This window comes from Colobus angolensis, unplaced genomic scaffold (genome assembly GCF_000951035.1).
Source record: "Colobus angolensis palliatus isolate OR3802 unplaced genomic scaffold, Cang.pa_1.0 Scaffold400, whole genome shotgun sequence".
Lineage (NCBI taxonomy): Eukaryota > Metazoa > Chordata > Mammalia > Primates > Cercopithecidae > Colobus > Colobus angolensis.
Window position 1 is genome coordinate 715,007 of NW_012117378.1, and position 27,818 is coordinate 742,824.

Below are 27,818 nucleotides of genomic sequence, written 5' to 3' on the forward strand. Positions count from 1 at the left end.
CCAGGAGGCGGAGCTTGCAGTGAGCTGAGATCCGGCCACTGCACTCCAGCCTGGGCGGCAGAGCGAGACTCCGTCTCAAAAAAAAAAAAGATCAAGTTATCTGCTGAGATAATTTTACTTCTTCCTTTTCAATTCGAATGTCTTTTTTCTTTCTTTTTCTTCCCTAATTTCTCTGGCTTGGGAAAGTGGAAAAAGCAGGCATCCTTGTCTTATTCTAGATCTTAAAGGAAAAGCTTTCAGTCTTTCACCATTTAGTCTGATGTTAACTGTGGGCTTTTCATATATGGCCTTTACTATGTTGAGGTGGTTTCCTTCTATTCCTAGTGTACTGAGCGTTGTTTTATTATGAAAGAGTGTTGAATCATTTGAAATGCTTTTTCTGCATGAATAAAGATTATCATGTGTTCTCCCCTCTCTACATTGTTAATGTGGCATATTACACTGATTTTCTTATGTTGAATCATCCTTGAATTTTAGGAATAAATCCTAACAACATGGTCATAGTATACAACTCTTTTAATATGCTGCTGACTTTTGTTGTCAAGTATTTTGTCAAGAATTTCTGCACCAATAACCATCTGGAATATTGCTCTGTAGTTTTCTTGTAGTGTCTTTGGCTTTGTTAACAGGGTTATGCTGGCTTCATAGAATGAATCTGGAAGTGTTTACTCCTCTTCAATATTTTGGAAAAATTTGAGGAGGACTGGTGTTAATTCTTCTTTCAATGTTTGATAGAACTCACCAGTGAAGCCACCTGGTCCTGGGCTTTTATCTGCTGGGAAGTTTTTGTTTGCTGATTCAATCTCCTTACCAGTTATAGGTCTGTTCAGATTTTCTACTTCTTCATGATTAATCTTGATAGGGTGTGTGTTTCTAATAATGTATCCATTTAATCTAGATTATCCAATTTGTTGCCATACAATCCTTCAGGGTATTCTCTTATAATCCCTCTTATTTCTGTAGAATCAGATGTAATATCCTTTCATTACCAATTTTAGTTATTTGAGTCTTCTCTCATTTTTCTTAATCCAACTAAAGGTTTGTTATTTTTTGTTGTTGTTGTTGACCTTTTCGAAGAATTAACTCTTGATTTCACTTGTTTTCTCTCTTGTTTTTCTATTTTCTATTTTGTTTCTCTCTGCTCTAATCTTTATTATTTCCCTCTTTCTTCTAACTTTTGGGTTTCATTTGATCTTTTTCTAGTTCCTCAAGTGTAAGTTAGGTTGTTAACCTGAGATCTTTTGTCTTTCATGTAAGTGTTTACAGCTATAAATTTCCCTTTTAACACTGCTTTTCACTGTATCCCGTAAGTTTTAGTATCTTTTGTTCTCATTTTCATTTGTCTCAAGATGTTTTTCTAACTTCCCTTGAGACTTCTTTGGCTCATTGTTCAAGAGCGTGCTGTTTAATTTCCACATATTTGTGAATTTTTCTTGTTTTCCTTCTACTATTGATTTCTAGTTTCTTTCCTTTGTGTTCAGAAAACTTACTTTGTATGATTTCAATCTTTTAAAATTCATTAAGACTTGTTTTGTGGTCTAATATGGTCTATCCTGGAGAATGTTCCACGTGCAGTTAAGAAAAATGTGTGTTCTGCTATTGTTGGGTACAGTGCTGTCCATATGTTTATTACATTGAGTTGGCTTATGGTGTTATCTATTTCTTTATTGATCTGTATGGTTGTTCTAAGTTATGCAATTTTAGTTCAGCAAGAATTTGTTTATATGGTATAGGGTAGAACATTTAGTGCTAATGTCACCCTCTTCCCTCCTTATAAATTAAAAGAGAGCATGCCCAGGGTTCCAAGCTTATGTATTCCTCAGTCCATGAGGCTTGCTGAGATCACTAAGTATCAGTTGTGCCTTCATAAGAAGGGAGGCACTAAAGAACTGCATCCTTCTGCACCAACATGTATCTTTGATCTCATGAATGTTCTCTGCACTGCTTCTGTGCTAGTTCAATAACAAACTGCAGCACAAGTAACTTTATCCATGAATGAGATACCATTCTTCCCAATCTTTGAAATCTAGATCAAGTAGTCTGGTCTACTTTAAATAATTACACCAATATCAGCTAAAAACCCTACTGGATCTCCACTACCACCCCCAAGTTACAAATTATAAAGTGCAGCTCATGTACTGGTATTGAAGTAATGCTCACTGTCACATCAAAGGTAAGTAGGGCACACAAAGAAAAGACAATCACAGGATATGTAATATCTGTTGTAAAATGTGGGAGAAATTGCTGGCTGATCAACAAGGTAATTTCCTTGGCACTAGATGTGACCAGGTAACTGAATTCCAGCCAATAGAATGTAAAATAGAAGATCTATATGCCACTGTCAGCCGTTGCCCGTAAAAACTTCCCATAATTATGATTTATAATTCTTTATGATCTTTCCCCATCTGGTTTGATGCAAGTAATTTTGAAAATCATCGTTGAAAATCGCAGAATTATAAGGTAGAAAGTTGCAGAATCCCTGAATCATTACTTGGAGGCGAGCCATTTTATTAGAGTTCATCAGAGAAGCAGAATCAATAGGGTGTGTGTGTGTGTGTACATACAGGCATACCTCATTTTACTGCACTTTGATTTATTGCATTTTTCACAAATTGAAGGTTTCTGGCAACGCTGCATTGAACAAGTCTACAGCTGCCATTTTTCCAACACTATGGTCACTTTATGTTTCTGACACATTTTTGTAATTCTTCTTTTTTTTTTTTTCTGAGATGGAGTCTTGCTCTGTCACCCAGGCTGGAGTGCAGTGACACAATCTCGGCTCACTACAACCTCTGCCTCTTGGGTTCAAGTGATTCTCCTGTCTCAGCCTCCTGAGTAGCTGGGATTACAGGCGTGTACCACCATGCCTGGCTAATTTTTGTGTTTTTAGTAGAGATGGGGTTTCACCATATTGGTCAGGCTGGTCTCGAACCCCTAACCTCAGGTGATCCGCCCGCCTCGGCCTCCCAAAATGCTGGGATTACAGGCGTAAGCCACCGCGCCCAGCCTTCTTTCATTCTCAACACACCTATTTAACACATTTCTGTACATGCTATTTCTTATAACTGCGATGCCTTTCTGCTGTTACTCAGTTTTAATGGCTGACTGAGGATGGGACCAACACTGGCATATCCCAGAAGTGGTGTCTGACAATCACCTATTATTTAAAGTTTTAGTTGTCATGTGGCTTCAGGAATGCAACGTAGAATGATAGAAAAAAAAGTACACCGAACATGGCACCACCGCACCAAGTTTCTACTTTTATTATTAAAAAGGCAAGTGATTAAAACTGCTCTGCACCTGTTTTCTCATTTGTGACATGAACTAGACAATCCAAAGATTCTTTAAAGTTCATAATTCTAGTTTTCTATTTAAAAACACCAATATTTATTAGGTACTTAGTACTACAGCTAACTTACAACACTGTTCAATTTCTAGACAGATGTATCAACATATTTACATCATTTACACACAGTAATTAACCTTATCAACTAGCTAAGACAGAGAGTACAGAATATCTTGTTCTGAGGATTTGGGGATGAAATCTAAATGTGACTGGAAGATCAAACCAATACGACGTGAAGGTAAAACTCCAAACTGAAAAGAGGTCAAACTTACAATGACCCAAAGGAGGGCTACCGCGAGTGATGTCGACATTTGTAAAGCAAGCAAAATCATCAGATGAAATCGGGATTTTGCCTGCTTTTAAGCAACAAAAAGTTTCTATGTTAATGAATCCTCTTCTAATTTGAGACTTCTTCCCGAGGCCACGTTATTTACCTTTTCTCTCCTAGTCCTGAGCTTTGGTTGCCATTTGCTTTTAACTCCCAAGCAAACACCTGCTCCTTGTTGCTTGGGCAGCTGCTATAAATAAAATCAGCGAACGTGTCTGATTGATGGTAAACAGGCCTGGGGCGATAATGAGTCTAGTAATTAGGGCCTCTCTGGATTCAACCCAGCCCTTTAGCCCGCCCCCCGGCGGCGCACACTGGGCTCCGCGCGGGTATCCAGGGAGGGGCCGACAGCCCCTGGCCCCACTGCGTTGAGGTGGGGTCCCTTCGCTTCCACAGAGGTGGAGACTGCGACAGTCGAGCCTATTTTGGTCTCGTTTGGGTTTCTGTGAGGGGCAGTCAGCGGAGTGAGCAGCGCCCAGATGCGCCCCGGGCCCCCTCCACAACCCTTGGGAGAGCGTCCCGGGGCTCGAGCGTGGAACGGGGCCGCAATGGCAACCGCTGGGATAACGGCCTCGGCTCCCGGTGGCTCCTCAAGCCAGCAGGCGAGGCCGTCTGGGCCGGGAACCTAGCTGTCCCGGCACCCGTCCGCCCCAGCCCGGGCGCAGCAGGTGGACGCGGCGGTGCCGGAGACCCAAAAGGACCCAGGTGGGACCAACCCCCTGCGTCCACCCACGGGGCCGCCAGAGCCCAGTCAAGACCCTAGCTCGCTGCAGCCCCATCGCCAGACTCAACATCCACCCTCACCTGTCCCCGACCAGTTCAGCCCTGTGGCGGCAAAATAACTGGGTGCCTGGGGAAGCAGCAATGATCCGCTTCCTCACCCCACTCCGCAGCGGGACAGCGGGAACGCGGCCTGCTGCTCACGCACCTCTTTTGTGGCCTGGTTTCGGCAGTGACAGCCCAGATGTCCGAGTCGCTGCCACTTGGTCCCCGCGTCTCTTCAGACCAATCCCGCTGGCGGCCGCAGAGCAGCGACTACTAACCGCGCATGCGCGTGCGGCGGCGGGCGAGAGGCGGTGGCTGCCCCAGGCGCGTGCTGCGCGCTCCTGCTCCGAGGGCCTCAACCGCCTCCACCGGGAGCCGCACAGCGAGCCTGTGCTGCCGCCGGCCGGTTGTGGAGTGAACCACGCTCCCGGGTTAGCCGAGGAGGAATTCCTCCTGCAAGTCCGAAGACTTTTCCTCCTCTGAGCGCCCGCCCTCTCTGCAGACCGTGCGGTTCTACCTCCTGTTGCTCAATGCTTAGGTCCTGAATTTTATGTAAATCATATTTATGAACAACGTCCAGTAATAAGTGCAGCAAGATTAGGGCTCTAGGCTTTCTCTAGAGTTTTATATGTTAACGGATCTGCGGTCGTGGTGATTAATAAGGATCTTTCCTGTCTGGTGTGTGTATATGACAAATACAGATATGTTAAGTGTTAATAAATACATTGTATATAAAACAATATGTTCTTTTTCTCTTCAACAACACTATTAATAAGAGCTGCTAACATTTATTGTGTTCATTGTGCTCTAAGGGGCTTACATTCATTGTTTAACCTTCATAGCAACCCAGGTGATGAAACTGATAATAACTTGCTCGAAGTTACACAACCCGTAAACAGTGGAAACAGGATGTAAATCAGGTCTGTCTCTCCCAGAGCCTGCAGTTTCAATCACATTGAAATAAAACTACAGCATAAACGCAGTGTTCAATCACAAGCTGCTTTACCTTTTATATATTGGATCATTCAGCTTTTACTACTTATATTTGATAGTAAATCTTGACTTTGAATTTGGTATAATAACAATTTAATTTTATCAGAAGATTAATTAACAACGTTTGATTGACTTGTGAGAGTAACACCCTTGTTGAAGAGTCTCAATCTTAAGGGGTTGGTGGCACTCCATGCACACCGTATCATTATTGGCTGGGGTCAAGATCACTGAGTTTTTTTTCACATTGCTTCACTAATTAAGAGCAGCATTTCTAAACTTTTGACTTTGTCACCTCTGGGAGAGTGTTTGGATAGTATTAAAATTTACTGGTTAAAAAGACATTTGAGATACTTTGTAACAATATTATACCCTTTATTTCTTTCTTCCATCCTGACTTCTATTATTCAACATACTTCTGTGGCCCATAACAAATACACTTGAACTGCTAGAGAAGGATCTTTTAAAGGATCCATTCAAAGTTTGCAATGAAGAAGCTGAAAACTAAAAATGTAAGAATAGTGAATTTTTGCAAGATTTAGTAGTATCTTGTTGGTCACATAGTACTCAAAACCTTGAGAACATTTTTTTTTTTTTTTTACTCTTTGGCTGCTACATTCACTGCCTTCATAAATTAAACTCTATCTCCATAAAATCATCTAAAAGAGGTCCTCACCCTCTTCAGCACCTGTGCCATTTCTCTAGTTTAGATTCTCACTCCTTTGGAAACTGTTGCTCAGAGTTGTCTAACTAGTTGCCCCCCTTCAGAGCCTCCCACCTACACTTCATAGTTGAATCCTCAGCTCATTCAATAGTTTCCAATGACCATTACCCACAGAATGAAATCTAATCTCTTACCTTAAAACTTATGGCCTTAACATATTTCCAAAATTATCTGCCACTTACTGAAAGGATGTTTGAATATAATATTTATAATTTTGTTTAATAGGCAACTTTTCATCAGAATAATACAGTGTGATAATAATGTCAAAGAATAATCTGAAAATGAGACTGGGGTATGACTTTTTGAGCATGAGGTAGTGTTTAATAATACAAGGGGAGGAGTCTCAGAAGATAATGCTGAATGGTAAGAGTTGTGAAGTGTTCTGACACATCAAAGTTGAAGAGAGATTTGGGAAGAGACAAAGGCGATGTAATCAAGATTGGAGGGACCAGAGCAATCAGAAATCTAGAAAAACATAAAAAGCAGGAAAGGTGACATGGCATGGTGACTCATGCATGTAATCCCAGCTCTTTGAGAGGCTGCGGCAGGTAGATCGCTTGAGCTGAGCTGCCTGAGACCAGCCTGGGCAACATGATGAAACCCCATCTCTACAAAAAATACAACAAAAATTAGCTGGGCATGGTGGTACATGCCTGTTGTCCTAGCTACTTGGGAAGCTGAGGTGAGGATGGCTTGAGCCCAGGAGGCAGAGGTTGCAGTTAGCCCGGATAGTGCCACTGCACTCCAGCCTGGATGACAGAATGAGACCTTGTCTCAAACAAAACAAACAAACAGAAAAAGGCAGAAAGGTTCATGCTACTTGATGGAACAGAGTGATGTCCTGTTGGAAGCCTGTTTTGTAATCAAAATCAGAGCTGTGTTTTATTAATGGTCTACTATGTGCAAGTTGCTATATGCAATTGACCCACAGGTATCAAACTTATTTTACTTATAAGGAAATAGACCCTGATCAGTTGCATAACTTATTCACACAGGCCTTAAGATGTAGAGTGAGGATTCAAAGCTTGTGCTCTTTCCACAACACCTTGCCACTTGAAAAATGCAGAATATAGGAAATGCCTCTGATTCTCAGGATTAAAGAACTATGCAGAATGAAGTTTTAACTCAAATACAACAAGTGGACTCAGAGCCTAGATAATTCAAATAATACTTTAAAATGTTTGTATAGTTTCATATATTTAGAAATGTGCTTTTTAATGGTGCAGAGAATAGAGAAAAGGAAACAAGTATTCCACAAGTATTTCCAGTGGGTTGATTTTTATTTTTAAGGTGTATAATTATGTCTATGGCAGAAAATAATCTTTTCTTTCTTATATTTATACTTATGTTCTGAGGTTTTTTCCCTTATTACTTTAACAAACATATCAAACAATAGTAAACAATCGTAATGACAATAGTCATCATTGTTTTGTTCCTGGTTTTTCCCAGAATTCGTCTGGTTAAACTATATAGTTGGCAGAATGAGCCCATGCTGAATTTTTATCTTTTGTCTCAAGATAAAGCCCCCCAGAAACACTACCCGACTTCAGGATTTATAGAATGATATACAGTCATAGTTATCAAAGAGTTATCAAAGAGTATTAGTATCAAGACAAATCAATGGAGCAGAATAGATTCTATATGGACTTACATGTGTATGTATTATGGCCTGGATATGGTTGCTTTGTCCCAACTAAAACTCATGTTGAAGTTTGGTCCCCAGTGTGGCAATGCTGGAAAGTGGGGCCTAATGGGAGGTGTTTGGGTCATGAAGGTCCTGTCCTCGTAGGTGGCTTGATGCCATTGCAGTAGTGAGTGAGTTCTTGCTCTGACGAGACTGGATTCATTCCCACGAGAATGGCTTGTTATAAAGCTAGGTGCCCCTCAGGTTTTTCCCTCTTTGCATGCTCTGCTTCCCCTTTGACCTTCTCTGCCATCTTTTGGCCAAGCACAAAAGCCTCACCACAAACCAGAGCCGTGTCCTTGAACTTCCCAGCCAGTCAAACTGTGAGCTAAATAAACCTCTTTTCTTTATAAATTACCCAGTCCCAGGTATTCTGTTATAGCAACACGAAACAGACTAAGACAGTGTGGACAACTGGTTTTCAACATAGGTCCACATGCAGTTGGTAGAGAAAGAATAGTCTTTTCAACAAATTGTGGTATTACAATTGAATTTTCACATGTAATAAGTAAATTTTTCAATCCATACCACACAGCATATATAACAAAAGAGACTGGCAGCAATTTCCCCTTGCCTTAGATACTTGTGGAACTTTGAACTTGAGGCAGATGATTTAGGGTATCTGGTGTAAAAATTTCTAAGCAGCAAAGCACTCAAGAGGTGGTGTGGGTGTTATTAGAGGCATTCAGTTTTAAAAGGGAAACAGAAGATAAAAGTTTTGAAAATTTGCAGCCTGACAATGTGATAGAAATGAAAATCCCCACTGTAGAAATTTACATAAGTAACAAGAAGCCAAATGTTAATCCACAAGACAATGGGGAAAATATCTCCATGGCATGTCAGAGGTCTCCATGTAAGTCCCTCCCATCACAGGCCCAGAGACTTAGGAGGAAAAGACAGTTTTGTGGGCTGGGCCCAGGGCACCCCTGCTCTGTGCAGCCTAGGGACTTGGTAGTCTGTGTTCCAGCTGTTCCAGCCATGGCTAAAAGGAGTCAAGGTGCAGCTCAGGCTGTTGCTTCAGCCTTGGCAGCTTCCAGGTGGTGTTGAGACTGTGGGTACACAGAACTTGAGAATTAAGGTTTAGGAACCTCTACCTAGATTTCATAGGATGTATGGAAATGCCTGGATGCCCAGGCAGAAGTTTGCTGCAGGGTCAGGGGCCTCATGGAAAACCTCTGCTAGGGCAGTGATGAAGGGAAATGTGGGGTCAGAACCCTCCACACAGAGTCCTTGTGGGGCACCACCTAGTGGAACTGTGAGAAGGAGGGCCACCATCCTCCAGACCCCAGAATGGTAGATCCACTGACAGCTAGCACTGTGCTCCAGGAAAAGCTGCAGACACTCAACACCAGCCTGTGAAAGCACCTGGAGGGAGGCTACACTCTGCAAAGCCACGGGGATGCAGCTGCCCAAGACCATGGGAACCCACCTCTTGCATCAATGTGACCTGGATATGAGACGTGGAGTCAGAGGAGATCATTTTGGAGCTTTAAGATTTGACTGCCCTGTTGGATTTCAGACTTGCATGGGGCTTGTAGCCTCTTTGTTTTGGCCAATTTCTCCCATTTGGAATGGCTGTATTTACCCAATGCCTGTACTCCCATTGTATCTAGGAAGCAACTAACTTGCTTTTGATTTTACAGGCTCATAGGTGGAAGGGACTTGCCTTGTCTCAGATGGGACTTTGGACTGTGGAATTCTGAGTTGATGTTGAAATGAGTTAAGACTTTGAGGGACTATTGGGAAGGCATGATTGGTTTTGAAATGTGAGGACATGAGATTTTGGAGGGGGTGGAGTGGAATGATATGGTTTGGCTGTGTCCCCCACCTAAATCTCATCTTGAATTGTAACTCCCACAATTCCCAAGTCTCATGGGAAGAACCTGGCGGGAGGTAATTGAATCATGGGGGTGGGTCTTTCCCATGCTGTTCTTGTGATAGTGAATAAGCCTCATGAGATCTGATGGTTTAAAAAAAACAGGAGTTTTCCTGCACAAACTCTCTTCTCTTGTCTGCCACCATGTGAGGTGTGACTTTAACCTTCTGCCATGATTGTGAGGTCTCTCCAACCATGTGGAAGTGTAAGTCCATTAAACCTCTTTCTATTGTAAATTGCCCAGTCTTGTTTATGTCTTTATCAGCAGCATGAAAATGGACTAATAAATATATCAACCAGTGGGGCCATCTGGCTCTGCATTTGGGGTGGAAAGATTTAGAGCTGGGTTTTCTACCATTTTACACACACACACACACACACATACACAAACACACACTATTTTAATGGAAATAGAGACCTAACTTCAAAAATTATAGAAGTTTTATAATATAATTTATGGGACTATATGCTTGATGTGGGTAGGTAGGTTGTTTCAAACAATATAAAAAGTGCAAAAGTCATAAAAGAAATTATTAATATATTTGACTATCTCAAAGTTGAAAACTTTTTTATGTCAAAAGACAATACAAAATAAGTTTAAGACAAAAGACTTTCTGAAAAAAGTAATTTTCCCATATATGACAAACTATTAATATTTAGTTTGGGAGTTTAATTAGGTTCCTGCATGTGTTTTAAGAACCTCACATTTAAATGAAGAAGAAGAAGACAAATAGCTCATTAAAAAATCAGGAAAGATATAAATATGTGAGAAAATTTAAACCCTACTTGTAATTCAAGAAAGGCAAACTAAGACTATAACAAAATACTGCTTTCACTAGACTGGCAACAATTTCTTTTTTTTTCTTTTTTTTTTTTTTTGAGACGGAGTCTCGCTCTGTGGCCCAGGCTGGAGTGCAGTGGCTGGATCTCAGCTCACTGCAATCTCCGCCTCCCGGGTTTATGCCATTCTCCTGCCTCAGCCTCCCGAGTAGCTGGGACTACAGGCGCCCGCCACCTCGCCCGGCTAATTTTTTGTATTTTTTAGTAGAGACGGGGTTTCACCGTGTTAGCCAGTATGGTCTTGATCTCCTGACCTCGTGATCCGCCCGTCTCGGCCTCCCAAAGTGCTGGGATTACAGGCTTGAGCCACCGCGCCCGGCCGACTGGCAACAATTTCAAAGCTCACTAATAGCAAAGGTCAAGGCTTGGGAAAACTGCTGCTTTCAAACACTACTCTTGAGGATACATGTTGATATGGCAATTCTGGTGGCAATTTGTTAACATTAAAAATGTTCATACCCTTTGAGTCAGCAATACCAGTTCTGATTATATTTAAAGTAGGAAAAAGACTCTATGCTCAAGTAGGCACACAGAAGAGTGTTCATTGAAACACTGTTGTAACACTAAAAAAAAATCTAAATAGTAATGGATCAATTTCTGCATTAGAGAAGGAAATACTAAATAAATTATGCTGTATTCATATTTTGGAATATTATGTTGATGTTGAAAAGAAAGAATTAGATCCATGTTGGTGACACAGAAAAAAATTAAGTAACAAATATTGAGTGAAAAATCAACTGACGTTTTAAGCAAAGGCTTTTAAAAATCCAAAGCAATACCACATATTTTAATAAGTACATATGTATGTAAATGCATAGGAAAAGATACGGTAGTATTTATGCCAAATTGAAATCAGGATAATTTCTGGGAAAAGGACTAGGATTTTGGTTGGTTGTCAGGTAGAACTTTTGCCTGGTTGGTAATAGTTTTTTTTTTTTTTTTGTAATAACAAGGGTATATTTATGCATTAATTGTACAATTAAACAAATAACATTAAAATTATCATAGTGTAATATTGTTCTTTGCTTGAAATGAATTTCCTATTTTTATTTTTCAGTAGTTTTTAATGGTTAGAAATGAGTGTTGAATTCCAGTACATGCTTTTTCAACTGATGTTGAGATTATTAATATATAAATTTCCTGAATTTGAAACCATCTTGCATTTGGGGAATAAAGACAACTCCTATGGTCTCAATGTTTATGTCACTTCAAAATTTGTCTGCTGAAATCCTAACCCCTACAGTCTGGTATCAGGAGGCCAGGACTTTAGGAGTTGGTAAGATCATGAGGGTAAGGCCCCAAGACCTCTCTTTCCCCTGCCATTATATGAAGACACCGTGAGAAGGTGCCATCTTTTGAGGAGCCAATCCCTCACCAGACACCAAATCTACCAGCACTTTGATCTTGAACATCCCAGCCTCCAGAAGTGTGAGAAACAAATTTTTGTGGTTTAGAAGCCACCTAGTCTACGGCATTTTGTTATAGTGGCCAAACGGAATAAGATACCAACCTTTTCATAACTGATTATTCCATTATTTTGTTTCTCAGTTCTTTTTATGAAGAGTTTCTTTAGCCTTTTAACATATTTATCCATAATTGAGACAGTCTATAATTTTTCTTGCTTGAATCTGGTAACAGAATTAAGTTTATTTTATGTAATGAATTAGGAAGTTTTAAGAATTCTCTCATGCTCTGGAATCATTTATATAGTATGAAATTTTATATTGTTTTTTGAAATTTTGAAAAGTTTAACTAGTATAACTTTATGGACATTAATCTTTTGGTGGATTGGTTCATTGAATTTTCCTGAGTTATTACTTATTTCTTCAGATTTTCCACTTTCTGCTATATAATTTTAAATACTTTTTTCCAAAAAACCATTCATTCAATGAGATATTCAAAGTTGCTGGATGCACATTTGTAGTAAGGGAAGCCTGTTTTCTTGAGGAAGGAGCCTACAACATCAATAGTCATGTATATTATGATTCTTTCCCCAAATTTTCCCCAGAGCAACCAAGGCGACTATGCACTAGCTGAAGGGAAATATCCAGACCTTCTAGAGTTTTAAAATACTGTTTCTGAACTGACACTAATTCCTAAAGACTCCAAGCACCATCATATACTTCTGTTCAGCTTGCAAATTTATGGCGGTCACATTCTAGATGGAGTCTTGGCCTAAGTTCCCATGCCAAAGGAGTCCAGTGAAGTCACAGCCCTCTACCTGTAGTATTTGTCTAGTTCCAGAATATGTATTAGGGCTAAATATATGCAGTAACTAACAGAGTCCCTCGTGTTTGTTCCCTGCTCCATGGAGTGAGGGCTATGACAAGATATCACCTCATGAGAAACAAGTTGCTGTACCCTGGGCCACCCCCCAAAAAGAAAGAGACACAACACTTGGCAGGCCTACTCAGATTTGGGATATGACATACACCACATTTGGACAGCTTGCTAGGACACATTTCCTGGGTATCTATAAAACTTCCAGATTTGACTGGGGCCTGTAACTTGCCACAGGTTCAGACTACAGAAGGAGTGTCCCTACTTCTTGGGCCTTATGACTCAGGAGATTCAGTGGCATTAGAAGTGTAAATGGCCGATAAAGACATGGTGAGGAATTTCTGGTAAGTTCTAATAGGAGGATCACAGAACGTACCACTAGGATTTTGCAGTAAGAGATGCTCTCTTCTGCTGACAACAATTCTCCATTTGAAAAGCAGCTCCTGGTGTACCACTGGATCTTGATAAATACTGAATGCCTGCCCGTAAGACATAAAGTGGCCTGAATTGAGGTAATCTGATTCATCAAGTCACAAAATTGGAGAGATGTGATCATGTCTAGGAAGCATAACAAAACTGCATATGCTGGTGGCTCAGATTCACACGGCTCTTTATTGTTTCTCTCTCACTCCGCAGCTATGGCCTGATGAAGAGGCCTCCATGACCAGTCAACAACGAAGGAAAAGGTACCACCTGGTTTGTGGATGGATCTGTCCTGCCATATTTGTAGCAGTGAAAAGTGGACAGTTGCTACATTACAGCCCCACTCAAGGAAGTCCTGGAGAGGCAGGGGTGAGCTGAAATCATTCCAGTGGGCAGCCTTAATATAGATCTTCACTAATAAGGGGACTAGCAGATAGACTGGCTGACCTGGGATGTAGAAAGAACAAGAATGACATACTGATGGCGAGGCAGGTTGTAAGAGAGGTTTGTGGATGGGTTTCTTGGAGTGGGCACAGAGTGTGAAGATATGTATGTTCCACATAAAGCCCTCCTACAGGTATCCATTGCAGAGGAAGTTCTTAAAATCCAGATGGATAAGAATATCCACATCAGCCTCTTTGGCCATCAGTGGAAGCTCAAAGGCCTCATATAGAAAGTGACCATGGAGGCAGGAGTTGAGGCCATGCATGGATTTAATAAAATGGGCTTTAATTCACAAGGGTGATCTAGCTACCATTGTAACTGAATTCTTAACCTGTCATCAGCAGAGACCAATGCGGAACTCTTGCTGGAATTATCTTTTATGCGGCTCAGGCAGATGTCTGGCAGTATTTTGAGTATCTGGAATTCTTTCATGATGAAAGAAGCAGCTATTTGTCCTCACAAGGAGAAATACACATTCTGATTGTGGATTTGTCTATTCCCTTTCTACCAGAGCTACCATTTGTGAACTTACAGAATGTCTCATCCATTGCCATGGTAGCCCACACAATACGGCTTCCAACAAGAAATACATATTATAAGGAGGAACTGCAATAATGGTCTCACCCCCATGGATTCACTAGTCTGACTATGTACCGCATCACCTAAAAGAAGTTGCCTTGTTAGAATCATGGAATGGCTTTTGGAAGACTCAGTGTGGCTCCTCACGAAAATAACATCTGGGAGATTGGAGTGCTGGTCTACTGGATTTGCTATGTCTTAATCTAGTGACCAATGTAGGAAACAAGGGTGAGGGGAAAGTGGCCACTCTCATTACAACAAATCCTCTCCTGAACACAATTTTTGTTCTTTTCCTCATAACTTCCAGCTCAGTGGGTTTGAAGGTCCTAGTGCTCCAGGGAGGAACGCTTTGGGGAGGGAACAGTCATAGTTCCGTTAAACTAGAATCGGAGGCTGTTTCTTAACAGTCTGTACTGCTTAACCAGTAGGCAGGAAAGAAGGTTAGTGTATGGTGTGATTGATCTTGATTACCAAGGAGAAATTAGGTTTCCGTTACAAAATGGGGGCAATAGAGAACTATATCTAAAACCCAGCACTTCTTAGTAAGTCCTTACTCAACCGTATTGATCAATGGAAGATACATCCACCAAGGATCCAAATTCTACAGGAAGAAAAGTTGAGTCACACCAATTTTCATACTATCCCTTCCATTCAAGAATCGGGAGAGGGTAAGAGGACCATAAAAGAGTTATCAAAGACGGAAGTTTGAAAATCAACCCAGGACTCATCACAAACCTCAGAATGGGTCTCGTGATCTGTTTCCTTTGGCTTCCTTTTTTTTTCCTTTGCTACTTATGTGGAAGCACAGGTGGTAGCTAAGATTTTTAGGTTTCAGGTAAGAGTATAACTGACTTGGCATCACCTCATAATGATATGTTACTGGGGATTTTGTGTGAATACATTTTTCACCAGGGAAAGATATATGAACAAGAATATATGCTAACAAAGAGGGTGAAATATGCTAGATATTTTCCGTTTGCCCCACTATATGCCACTATATGTAGTCTCTATCCTCTTTCACTTTGCTCTGTGAGCCATGCAGGTGGCCTTTATGGATGACATTAATGGTTTCTGTGGGGTCAGCCAATGAAAGGCATTGACAAGAAACTGGAGGAAGGAAGGATGAAGCTTTTCACTAGGCTTCCTCTCTAGTGGTAAGTACACCAACGCCGTCACATATAGTTCTTCTCATTGAAGATCAATTACAGGCTTTTTCTTATACCACTAGATTCTAATGTGATTGGCACACAGAGGTAAAAGAAAGCATCAAGGAAAAGCTTTTCCCTAAGAAGCTTTCATGAGGACATTTTTGCCTTTTACATTGGAACCCTGCTTTACTTTCTGCTTGCTTCTTCTCCTGACCTTCCTTGTTTGCGGCTATCATTAAATCAGCCAAGTCCTACTCTTGCTTCTAGTCTTGGCGTTTTAGCTCAGAAAGTGAGCCAAACAGATCGTTAACCTGACCCATTGATGTGAAAATTTGTAAAACTCCAAGTTTCTGATATATGTTTAATTCTTATTCTCAATTTGGAATGTTGTTTCAGGGGGTACTTATTTATCTATTTTAATGAATATATTAATAAGGATTCAGAGTGGAAGGCTCATGTACTTTTATTCACTTCTTACTAGAAGTATTAACAAACATACATCTTCTGTGTCCTAGGCAGTGTGCAAAAATTTGACTGACAAACACATGGCTCCTGCTTTCAAATAGCTAATAATGTAGTTAGGGAAATAGACAAAAAACCAAATATCTATAATATATGAGAAATTATACAATAGTAGCATAGACAAAATGTTATGGGAGCATAAAGTATGTTGTTACTCATTCTTCCTAAATGAAGAAAGCTTCATCAAAGAAGTGCCATTAGAACTGTGTGACAAAGGCACAGGAAATGGACATTCTGGCTATCGTGGTCACAGCACGAGGTATCCGAAGAATGGAAACTAGTCCATTGTAGTTAGACGTAGAGGGCATGAAAGTGAATGTCAGAAAATGATTCTGGAATAGTACATTGGGGCCAGTTTATTAAGGAGTTTGAATGTCATGGCAGATAATTAAACTGTATTCTTCAGATAGAACCGTCAGATTATTTTAAACAGCAGAGTGACAGGATTAACCTTAAATTTCAGGAAAATATTTAGTTGCAATGTGACATATTGAGTGGCATGCAATTTAATGACTTTTGACATATATACCCCCAAGAAACACTACAAAAAATAATGAACATATTAATCACCCCCAAATTTTCCTTGCCCCTATCCCTAAGCAATCACAGATTTGTTTACTGTCATTATTGATTAGATTGCCATTTGTAGAATTATATATAGATGAAACTATATAGATGTACTCTGTTTTGTCTGGCTTCTTTCAGTCAGCATAATGATTCTGAGATCCATGAATGTGTTTGTGTGCATCGATAGTTTGCTCCTTTTTATTGTTCAGTAGTATTCCATCATACAGATATGAAACTGTTTATACATCCATCTCTTAATAGACATTTGGATTGTTTTTCGTTTTTGGCTGTTATAAAGATGCCAATATGGCTGAAATGTGTGTCCCCTCCATATTTCATGTTGAGATGTGATTCCAGTGTTGGAGGTGGGGCCGAGTGGGAGGTGACTGGATAATGGTGGCAGATCCCTGATGAATGGTTTAGCACTATCCCCTTTGTGATAAGTGAATTCTCAGTTAGTTCATGTGAGTTATGGTTGTTTAAGAGTCTGAGACCTCCCCATTCTCACTCTCTTGCTCTTGCTCTCACCATGTGACATGCTGGCTCCCCTTCATCTTCTGCCATGATTGTGAACTTTCTGAGGCCCTCATCAGGAGCTGAGCAGATGTTGGTGCCATGTTTATACAGCCTGCAGAACCATGAGCCAATTAAACCTATTTTATTTATAAATTACCCAGTCTCAGATATTCCTTTATAGTAATACAAAAAAGGCCTAATACAGAGTTATTTAAGTCTCTTGAATAACTAGGAGTGGGATGGCTGGGATGTCTTGTAGGTACATGGAATTGTATCGTTTTATATTCCCACAAGCAGTGTATGAGGGTGTTTATTTCCACATGTTAAGAACCAATTCATTGCAATTTTCTTTACTTTTTTATAGGAAATAAGTTGGACTTTTTCAAAGGCTTTTTAAACATCTGTGGAGGTAACCATGTGATTTTTCTTCTTAGTCCTATTAGTATTGTGCACTCTAACAGCGGGTTTCCTCACAGAGTCCTAACAGGTTCTTGCATTCTTCATATAAATATCAAGTCATGGTGTGGGTTTTTTTTTTTGTTTGTTTTTTAATGTTGCTAGGGAGTCTATTTCTAAATTGTATTTTGGATTTTTGCATCAGTTGTCATAAATGATGTTGCTCTATACTTTTCTTTTTTGTGCTACCATTACTATGATTAGGTACTGATGTTATATTTACATCATTAAAATAATTTGAGAATTTTCCTTATTTGCCATGCTCTGAAACAATTTAAAAGTATTGGGACTATTTGGTCTTTAAAAGTTGGGTTGAATTTCCCTGTGCAGTCATCTGGATCTGGTGTCTCTTTGTGATCATTTGTTTTTTCTTGATAATTTTCTCTATTTCTTCTATGAAAATTGGTTAGTTTAAGCTTTCTGCCTCTTCTGGCATTAATTTTGGTAAACTATTTTCTAAGAAATTATACATTTAATCTGGGCTTTTAGAAAGAAGACTAATATCAGATACTGGTATCTGATACAGTTCATACCGAGGCGAATGTGTGAGATCTTGGCACTCAAGAATAAGGCAATAGTGTGAAATGAAGAATTTCACAATATTTGATTAAAGGATAACAAATATCTCTTATTATTACTCAAAATAAGTAATACCTTACAAAATAACATCAAGAAGAAAAATAGATTTTAATGGGCCCCTGTAAGAAACTGATGGATCAACCATACAGAAATTAGGAAGGAGTGAAAAGATTTCAACGACCAAATTAAAAAACCTGATATAAGAGAATCTTGCACTCAATAGATAGGAATATTTTTAAAAGATATTTTTAAAGCACAAAACCAACACTTTTAAAAACAAATGAATATAACATGTTTAAAAGGGAGTATACAGAAACTATACATTGTTTCCAAAGTCATGTGGAACATAAGGATTCACAACATTTCTCAAAATTTTATCACACAGGTCAAGTTCTATAACCACTATGCAAGTAATTTAGAAATTAACAATAAAAGACGGAGAAACCAATATATTTGGGAAAAAAACTCCCAAATAATCTGTGTGTTAAGAAGGCAATAATGAGAGAAACTATGAAATCTTTAGAACTAAATGACTGTCAAAATACATATATATCAAGATGTTTGATAATCAGTTCAAATGGCACATAGGGATAAGTGTATAGTTTTAAATGCATTTATTAAAAGATAAGAAGATATTGTGGCATTGTCAGATCCAGGCTTGTTTAAATTTGTGCTTTCTATTTCTTTATTTTCTTTGTGTCTTAACAAAACGGATAACAGCATATACCAATTCACCCAAAACTTCTCCATGACAATAGCAAGCTTTCGAACTTTTAACTTTATTGAAATTATGTGATGGTCTCACTATTGGAGTCAATAAAGTATGGTTCTTAATTTTAAAAAAAATCTCCCCTGCCTTTAGTATTTTTAAATTAAATTGTGATAGGGTAAAAGCAATATAAATCAATGTTCTATTTTTTTCTAGATGTAAGAAGTCATTTAGTACTTTCAAGTCTACTAGTTTATTCATTGTTTACTTATCTGCTAGATAATTATGTATTTTCATTACTACAATTTCTGAAACATGCCATTAGAAATCAAGGTTATCTGAGGTTCCAGGTATTATGGAGTTTCTTCTTATGCTTCTTTATCTTCATATTTTCTGAAATAAAAATAAAAAACATAACACATAGAAATAATATATTAACTCATAAAGATGAAATTATTTTCACAGTTTCTTAATCATATTATCTCCTTATTGTATCCTCTTTGACACCACCTACCTTTTTAATATAGGGAAGGTAACTTTATATTGGGAGAAGATAAGATTCCTAAGATGTATTAGACAATGCCAATTTTAATACTCTCATGCTGTTAAAATGATTGAAAATAGATTTCCATCTGTGGGATTCCAGGGAAATCTTTATAGTCAGACTATCATTACAGCCAACAAAACATTGTAGGTAATGTACAAATAGTTCAACTCATTTATTTGATTTTTAACATAAAATAAAAATATAGAAAAGATTTAGGGTAATTTAAAGTGAAAACACAATAATCCTTTAATAATAATATATAAGAAAAAGCCAGAGATTAAATATAAAATGAGGACTGAAGAAATTCTGCTTTTAATATAAGATTATATGGATACTACATATCATATAAAATGAGTTTTGAATTTCTTGCTACTAAAAGGGGAAAAAAACCCACACAAAACCAAAGAAATCATGACAGTTTTTTGAGAAATATCTTTTCCTAGCATCAAATTCTAAAAGAGAGTTGTTGCATGTATTTTCACATAAAAGAGAATGATAAAACTTTAAATAACAGTTTTGAAGAAAATGCAAAGATGTCATACAGTATTAATATATCACCCTTTAATAAAAGTCAAGGGCAGCTGGGCGTGGTGGCTCACGCCTGCAATGCCAGCACTTTGGGATGCCGAGGCGGGTGGATCACGAGGTCAGGAGATCGAGACCACCCTGGCTAACATGGTGAAACCCTGTCTCTACTAAAAATACAAAAAAAATTAGCCGGGTGTGGTGGCGGGTGCCTGTAGTCCCAGCTACTAGGGAGGCTGAGGCAGGAGAATGGCGTGGACCCGGGAGACAGAGTTTGCAATGAGGCGAGATCGCGGCACTACACTCCAGCCTGGGCGACTGAGCAAGACTCCATCTCAAAAAAATACATAAATAAAAGTAAAAGAAAAATAAAAGTCGAGGGCATGACCTTAAGTATGAATTCAGTTAAAACATTTTTTTTTTAAACTTTTATTTTAGGCTCAGGGGTACATGTGTAGATTTGTTATACAGGTAAATTTTTGTCACAGGGGTTTGGTGTACAGCTTATTTTGCTACCCAGGTACTAAGCATAGTACCTGATAGTTATTTTTCCTGATCCTTTCCCTCTTCCTACCATCCTCCCTCAAGTAAGTCCCAGTATCTGTTGTTCACCTCTCTGTGTCCATGCGATTCTCATCATTTAGCTCCTATTTATAGGTGAGAACATGCAGTATTTGGATTTTTCTTCCTGTGTTATTTTACTAACAGTAATGGCCTCCAGCGGCATCCATGTGCCTGCAAAGGACATGATCTCCTTCTTTTTTATGGCTATGCAGTATTCTGTGGTGCATGTGTACCACATTTTCCTTATCCACTCTATCGCTGATGGGCATTTAGGTTGATTCTGTATCTTTGCTATTGTAAATAGAGGAACATATGTGTGCATGTGTGTTTATGGTAGAACAATTTGTATTCCTTTGGGTATATACCCAGTAATGGGATTGCTGGGTCAAATGATAGTTCCGTTTTTAGTTCTCTGAGGAATTGCCACACTGCTTTCCATGATGGTTAAACTAATTTACACTCTGCACTGTGTAAGTGTTCTCTTTTCTCCGCAACCTCACCAGCATCTTTGATTTTTTGCCTTTTTTTTTTTTCTTTTTTTTTTTTGATATGGAGTTCTGCTTGCCTAGGCTGGAGTACAATGGTGCAATCTTGGCCCACTGCAACCTCTGCCTCCCAGGTTCAAGCAATTCTCCAGCTTTGACCTCCGGAGTAGCTGGAATTACAGGCCCCTGCCACCACACCCAGCTAATGTTTGGAGTTTTTTTTAGTAGAGACAGGGTTTCACCATGTTGACCAGGCTGGTCTTGAACTCCTGACCTCAGGTGATTCGCCCACCTAGGCCTCCCAAAGTGCTGGGATTACAGGCGTGAGCCACCGTGCCCAACCCTATTTTTTGACTTTTTAATGATAGCCATTCTAACTGGTGTGAGATGGTATCTCACTGTGGTTTGGGTTTGGTTTGCATTTCTCTAATGCTTAGTGATATTGAGCATTTTTTTTTCATGTGCTTCTTGGCTGCATGTATGTCTTCTTCTAAAAATCATCTGTTTGTGTTTTTTACCCACTTTTTAATGGGGTTGTTTTTAGTTTGTAACTTTGAGTTCTTTACAGATCCTGGATATTAGACCTTTATCAAATACATAGTTTTTAAAAATATTTTCTCCCATTCTGTAGGTTGTCTGTTTATTCTGTTGATAGTTTGTTTCGCTATATAGAAGCTCTTTAGTTTAATTAGATCTTATTTGTCAATTTTTGTTTTTATTGCAATTCTTTTTGGAATCTTCATCATAAGATCTTTATCAGTTCCTGTGTCCAGAATGGTATTTCCTAGGTTATCATTCAGGGTTTTTATAGTTTCAGGTTTTACATTTAAGGCTTTAATCCAACTTGAGTTGATTTTTATATATGGTGTAAGGAAGGGGTCCAGTTTCCATCTTCTGATGGGCCAGTCAGTTATCCCAGCACCATTTATTGAATAGGAAGTCTTTTCCCCCATTGCTTGCTTTTGTCAGCTTTGTTAAAGATCAGATGATGTAGATGTGTGGCATTATTTCTGGGCTCTCTATTTTGTTTAATTGGTTTATGTGTCTGTTTTTGTTCTAGTACCACTGAAAGCCTATCATGTGGTTTTTGTCTTTAGTTTTGCTTATGTGACAAATCACATTTATTGATTTACGTGTATTGAACAAATCTTGCATACCAGGGATAAAGCTTACTTGATTGTGGTGAATTAGCTTTTCGATGTGCTGCTGGATTTGGTTTGCTGGGTTTTTGTTGAGGATTTTTGCATTGATGTTCATTGAGGATATGGGCCTGAAGTTTTTTTTGTTGTTGTGTCTCTGCCAGGTTTTGGTATCAGGATGATGCTAGCCTCACAGAATGACTTAGGGAGGAGTCCCTACTTTTCAATTTTTTGGAATAGTTTCTGTCGGAATGGTACCAGGTCTTCTTTGCACACCTAATAGAATTTGGCTGTGAATCTGTCTGGGCTTTTTTGGTTCAGTAGGCTATTTATTACTGATTCAATTTTGGAGTTTGTTATTGGTCTATTCAGGGATTCACTTTCTTCCTGGCTCAGTCTTGGGAGGGTGTATGTGTCCAGGAATTCATCCACTTCTAGATTTTCTAGTTTGTGTGCATAGAGGTGTTCATAGTAGTCTCTTATGATTATCTGTATTTCTGTAGAGTCAGTGGTAATGTCTCCTTTGTCATTTCTAATTGTGTTTATTTGAATCTTTTCTCTTTTCTTCATTATTACAATTAAGCTAGTGGTCCATATGTCTTATTAATTTCTTCGAAGAACCAACTCCTGGACTCATTGATCTTTTGAATGGTTTTTCGTGTCTCAGTCTCCTTCAGTTCAGCTCTGATTTTGGTTACTTCTTGTATTCTGCTAGCTTTGGAGTTGGTTTGCTCTGGCTTCTCTAGTTTTTTGTTTGTTTGTTTGTTTGTTTAGCTGTGATGTTAGACTGTTAATCTGAGATCTTTCTAGCTTTTTGATGTGGGTATATAGTGTTATAAATTTCCCTCTTAACACTGCCTTAGCTGTGTCCCAGAAATTCTGGAATGTTTTACCTTTGTCCCCATTAGTTTCAAAGAACTTCTTAATTTCTGCTTTCATTATTTACCCAAAAGTCATCCAGGAGTAGGTTGTTTAATTTCCATGTAATTGTTTGGTTTTGAGCAATTTTCTTAGTCTTCATTTCTATTTTTATTGTACTTGGTCTGAGAGCATGGTTGGTATGATTTTGAGGTTTTGTTTTGCATTTGCTGAGGATTGTTTTATGTCCAATTTTGTGGTCAATTTTAGAGTATGTGCCATGGGGTTATGAGAAGAACGTATATCTTGTTGTTTTGGGGCAGAGAGTTCTGTAGGTGTATATTAGGTTCATTTGGTCGAGTGTTGAGTTTAGGTCCTAAATATCTTTTGTTAATTTTCTGCCATGATGATCGTCAGTGGGGTATTAAAGTCTCCCGCTATTATGTGTGGCAGTCTACGTCTCTTTGTAGGTCTCTGAGAGCTTGCTTTATGAATCTGGGTGCTCCTGAGTTGGGTGCATATATATTTAGGATAGTTAGCTCTTCTTGTTGAATTGAACCCTTTACCATTATGTAATCCCTTCTTTGTCTTCTTTGATGTTGTTTTAAAGTCTGTTTGGTCTCAAATTACGATTGCAATCCCTGCCTTTTTTCTGATTTCCATTTGTTGGTAGATTTTTCTCCATCCCTTTATTTTGAGCTTTTAAGAGTCACTGCATGTGAGATGGATTTCTTGAAGACAGCACACCAATCTCTTGAAGACTTGCTTTTTTATCCAGCTTGCCACTCTATCTTTTAAGTGAGGCATTTAGCCTATTTACATTCAAGATTAGTATTAATATGTGTGCATTTGAGCTTGTCATTGTGTTGTTAGCTGCTTATTACGCAAACCTGTTTGTGTGGTTGCTTTATAATGTCACTGGTCTGTGTACTTAAACGTGTTTTTGCATTGGCTGGTAACAGTCCTTCCTTTCCATATTTAGTGCTCCTTTCAGGAGCTTTTGTAAGGCAGGTCTGGTGGAATGAATTCTCTCAGCATTTGCTTGTCTGAAGAGGATCTTATTTCTCCTTTGCTTAGGAAGCTTAGTTTGGCTGGATATGAAATTCTTGGTTGAAGATTTTTTTCTTTTAGAATGCTAAATATAGGCCTCCAATCTCTTCTGGCTTGCAGGGTTTCAACTGAGAGGTCTACTGTTAGCCTAATGGGGTTCCCTTTACAGGTTATCTGCCCTTTCTCTCTGGCTGCCTTTAACATTCTTTCTTTCATTTTGACCTCTGTAAATCAGATAATTATGTGTCTTGCAGATGATCTTCTAGTATCTTTCAGGGATTCTCTGCATTTCCTGAATTTGAATGTTGTCCTCTCTAGCAGGGGTGGAGAAGCTTTCATTGGCAATATTCTGAAATAAATTTTCCAAGTTGTCAGCTTTCCAACCCTGTCTTATTCAGTGATGCTAGTGATTCATAGATTTGGCCTGTTTACATAATCTCATACTTCTGGGAGATTTGTTTATTCTTTTTCACTCTTTTTGTTTATTTTGACTATCTTATTTCAGGAAGGCAGGCTTCAAGCTCTGAGATTCTTTTCTCAACTTGATCTATTCTACTGTTAATACTTGCAAGTGCATTCGGATATTCTTGTAGTGTGTTTTTCAGCTCTATCAGGTCAGATTATTTGTTATACTGGCTATTTTATCTGTCAGTTCCTGTATTGTTGTATTTTGATTCTTAGATTCATTGGATCAAGTATCTGTCAGTTCCTGTATTGTTATATTTTGATTCATAGATTCATTGGATCAAGTATCAACGTTCTCCTGAATCTTGAAGATCTTAATTTCTATCCATATCCTGAATTTTATTTCTGTCATTTCAGCCATCTCAGCCTGATTAAGAGCCTTTGCTAGAGAACTAGTGTGGTCATTTGCAGGACAGAAGGCACTCTGATCACTTGAGTTGCTGGAGTTCTTGTGCTGATCCTTTCTTCTCTGTGTGTGGTATTCTTTTCAGTTAAAGCATTTTTATGGGAAGTATCCTTCTACTCCCTGTCCCTTCATCACCTCCAACTAGGCTTGTCAGATTTAGCAATAACTACTACAACAACAAAACAAATGAGACATATATGAAGAAAAACATTGTTTAACTGAAATTCAAAGTCAGTTGGGTGTCCTGTATTTTATCTGGCAAACTTAATTGCAGTACATTTAAACAATTGGCCCTTACCCAGTGCACTGTAATAAATGGAAAATGACTTTTTGTATACAATGGAGAGGTAGAAAATTATAGAAATACACACCATTAGCTTATCAACTAAGAAAAATCTTTCTTTTAAGTATTTTATTTGAATTTTCAGAAAGTACGGTTTTGTTAACCAATGTGGAAATATGTTAGTTGTTTCCAAAAGAAATTTTTATGTTTACCATAGACCTAGAATATGAAATGATAAACAGCATTTAAACTGACAATCTAGGCAAATTTCAAAAAATTTAAAAACTAAGAAAGTTCATCACTAAAAAGGCATATTTTTGTTTTATTAAATTATTTTTCTTTGAACTACAAGCTGGATGACTAGAGATAAATAAAATTATTTTTCCGCTGAATAAAACTGTAGAAAATTTATCTTACAATTTAAAAAGTTTTATCATGGCTGGGCACGGTGGCTCACGCCTGTAATCCCAGCACTTTGGGAGGCTGAGGCAGGTGGATCACGAGGTCAGGAGATCGAGACCATCTTGGCTAACACGGTGAAACCCCGTCTCTAATAAAAATACAAAAAATTATCCGGGTGTGGTGGCGGGCACCTGTAGTCCCAGCTACTTGGGAGGCTGAGGCAGGAGAATGGCGTGAACCTGGGAGGCGGAGCTTGCAGTGAGCCGAGATCGCGCCACTGCACTCCAGCCTGGGTGACAGAGCGAGACTGCTTCTCAAAAAAACAAGTTTTATCATAAGGGTAAAACAAAATTTAACTGGTTAAAGAACAAATTTTACCTAAAAGTTTTTTAAAAAGACTTAAAGAAATGAATATTAAGGGAAACACAGTAATAAAAGTTGAACATGCATAGAATGTAATTTAAAATAAAATTAATAAATATCTGATAATTGTCTATATATTTATATCAATTTTCTTATACTTACCACTTTATTGAAGGATTAGTATTTTAAAATATGATGTAGTCTCTTAAGAAATTTGAGAAATAGTCTAATCCTTATTATGCCATTATTTCCAAAGAATGATTTTGATACTTTTTAAAGAAGCTTTAGAAGCATGAAACTCCTAATAATAGACATCCTGTTAAAATTTTAAAAATAATTTGAATATAAACACATTTGACATATTATTAAATTGTTATTGACTTCTATTTTGTATGGTATGAGGTATAAAAAAGGAAAAAAGCCAGCATTATAACATCAAAATATGAATGTTTGTGTCTACATTTCCTTAATATGCCATGAATTTACAAAGGTGAGGTTAAAATATCATATCTGGCCAAAAAATATAATAAAAGAATCCCATTATAATAGCGTCGAAAAAGAGGATGGTATAGACCAATTTATTTCTGCATGATATCTACAGCTATGTATTCTGATGGTGTGATTTTTTGCACAAAGATTCACAACAGTTACATTTTCATTATTCCAGGCACATATTTGTCTTTTTTGGCACATTTTCTTTGTTGGATTCCACCTTGCTTGATAGCTAACAGCTAACATTTACTGACTTCACATTATGTTCTAGGCATGGTTCCAAATCATGCATTACAATACTCAAAGCAGAAAAAGCAGAAAGAGGGCGAGTCATGAATGATGGGAAGATGTATATGTCTATTTCTCATTCAATTGACAAAGGATTAAAGCAAGCATTTCTTTCATAGTGTAAAGACACTAAGGGTAGAGGTGTCGAGGGTGGAAGAAATCTTAAGGATCATTTAAACTCTTTGAAGCTTTTATAGATGAAGAAAGCTCAGAGGAGTGTTAGAGCTTACCCAGTATCATATATGTACTCCCTAATTCACCAGGACTGAAAACTAGGTGCTTTGACCTTGAAATCTTTGTTTTTTCTACTACACTAAGGGGCTGAGTCAATTATCAATAATATTGTATCTGAAAATGATGCAAAATTTTAAGAATGACTAAAATCCAAGCAATGCTAAATTTTTCTTCGTCTGGTAAAACAGAGGTCTGAAATAAAAATTCTGATACATTTAAATTAAATAGTAGAGGGATTTTATTTTTGAAATATTATAGCATAATTTTGAATTTTAGACTAAAATAGTGAATTTTATTATAATTTTCAAAACTCTTTTTTAGTCTTCTATGAATTGCACAACTGGGAACAGTAAGGCAAAATAGTTTATGTAGGCTGAATTCTTCTTACCATGATAGATAACTTGGGGTTTTAAAAGATGATTGCTTAATTTATAAATGTTCTTCACAACATACAGTTCTACCGTAAGATGAATTCTGCTTAAGCAACGATATTTTATAGCCTCTCATGTCACCAGTCTTTTTCTAAATAGTATTTTATAAATTTACAAAATATTGTATGTTACTAGAGTTACATTTCAAAATCTTACTTTTTCATACTGTTCTTTTCCAGGGAAGGATGAATGTATACCCACATGCTGGAAAGGAGAAGGTTTATACCGAATACGTATTTGCTTCTTTCGTTTTATACAGTTTCCCTGTGGAAAAAGAGAAACAACAATCTTCTATAAAAACCCCGATATTGCTTTGTATTGCGTTTACTGATGGTAGAATTTTTATATATTAGTTTTTGCTAGAGTTCTATTTTCATATTTAAAAATATAAACAAAATATTTAATTCTTAGCTTTTTCTTCATAAGAATAGAGCAAAGGAGTGGGGTAAAAAAGGTTTTCATTACAACGTGTATTTGCATGAACTCTGTCTTAGAAAACCAGGTTAGTGT

At 38.2% G+C, this 27,818-nt stretch overlaps 2 protein-coding genes across 3 annotated transcripts in view; both read right to left on the reverse strand.

The window, feature by feature from the left end:
- CLGN (calmegin) overlaps nucleotides 1-5,039 on the reverse strand; it is a 34,844-nt gene extending 29,805 nt beyond the window's left edge. Inside the window, exons 1-2 of one of the 2 annotated variants that reach the window (XM_011955801.1) lie at nucleotides 4,603-4,727; nucleotides 3,781-3,864 (exon numbers count right to left, since the gene is read on the reverse strand). The gene's annotated coding sequence lies outside the window, so the exon portion shown is untranslated. Of the gene's footprint in view, nucleotides 1-3,780; nucleotides 3,865-4,602 lie in introns of both variants that reach the window. The other variant, XM_011955800.1, reaches the window with a different exon arrangement.
- A 13,306-nt stretch (nucleotides 5,040-18,345) lies between these two features.
- Nucleotides 18,346-27,818, reverse strand: part of MGAT4D (MGAT4 family, member D) — a 54,848-nt gene continuing 45,375 nt past the window's right edge. Inside the window, exons 10-11 of the mRNA XM_011955802.1 lie at nucleotides 27,465-27,572; nucleotides 18,346-19,169 (exon numbers count right to left, since the gene is read on the reverse strand). Of these exons, the coding sequence (XP_011811192.1) occupies nucleotides 19,161-19,169; nucleotides 27,465-27,572 (117 nt within the window). The 3' untranslated portion in view covers nucleotides 18,346-19,160. The remainder of the gene's footprint in view (nucleotides 19,170-27,464; nucleotides 27,573-27,818) is intronic.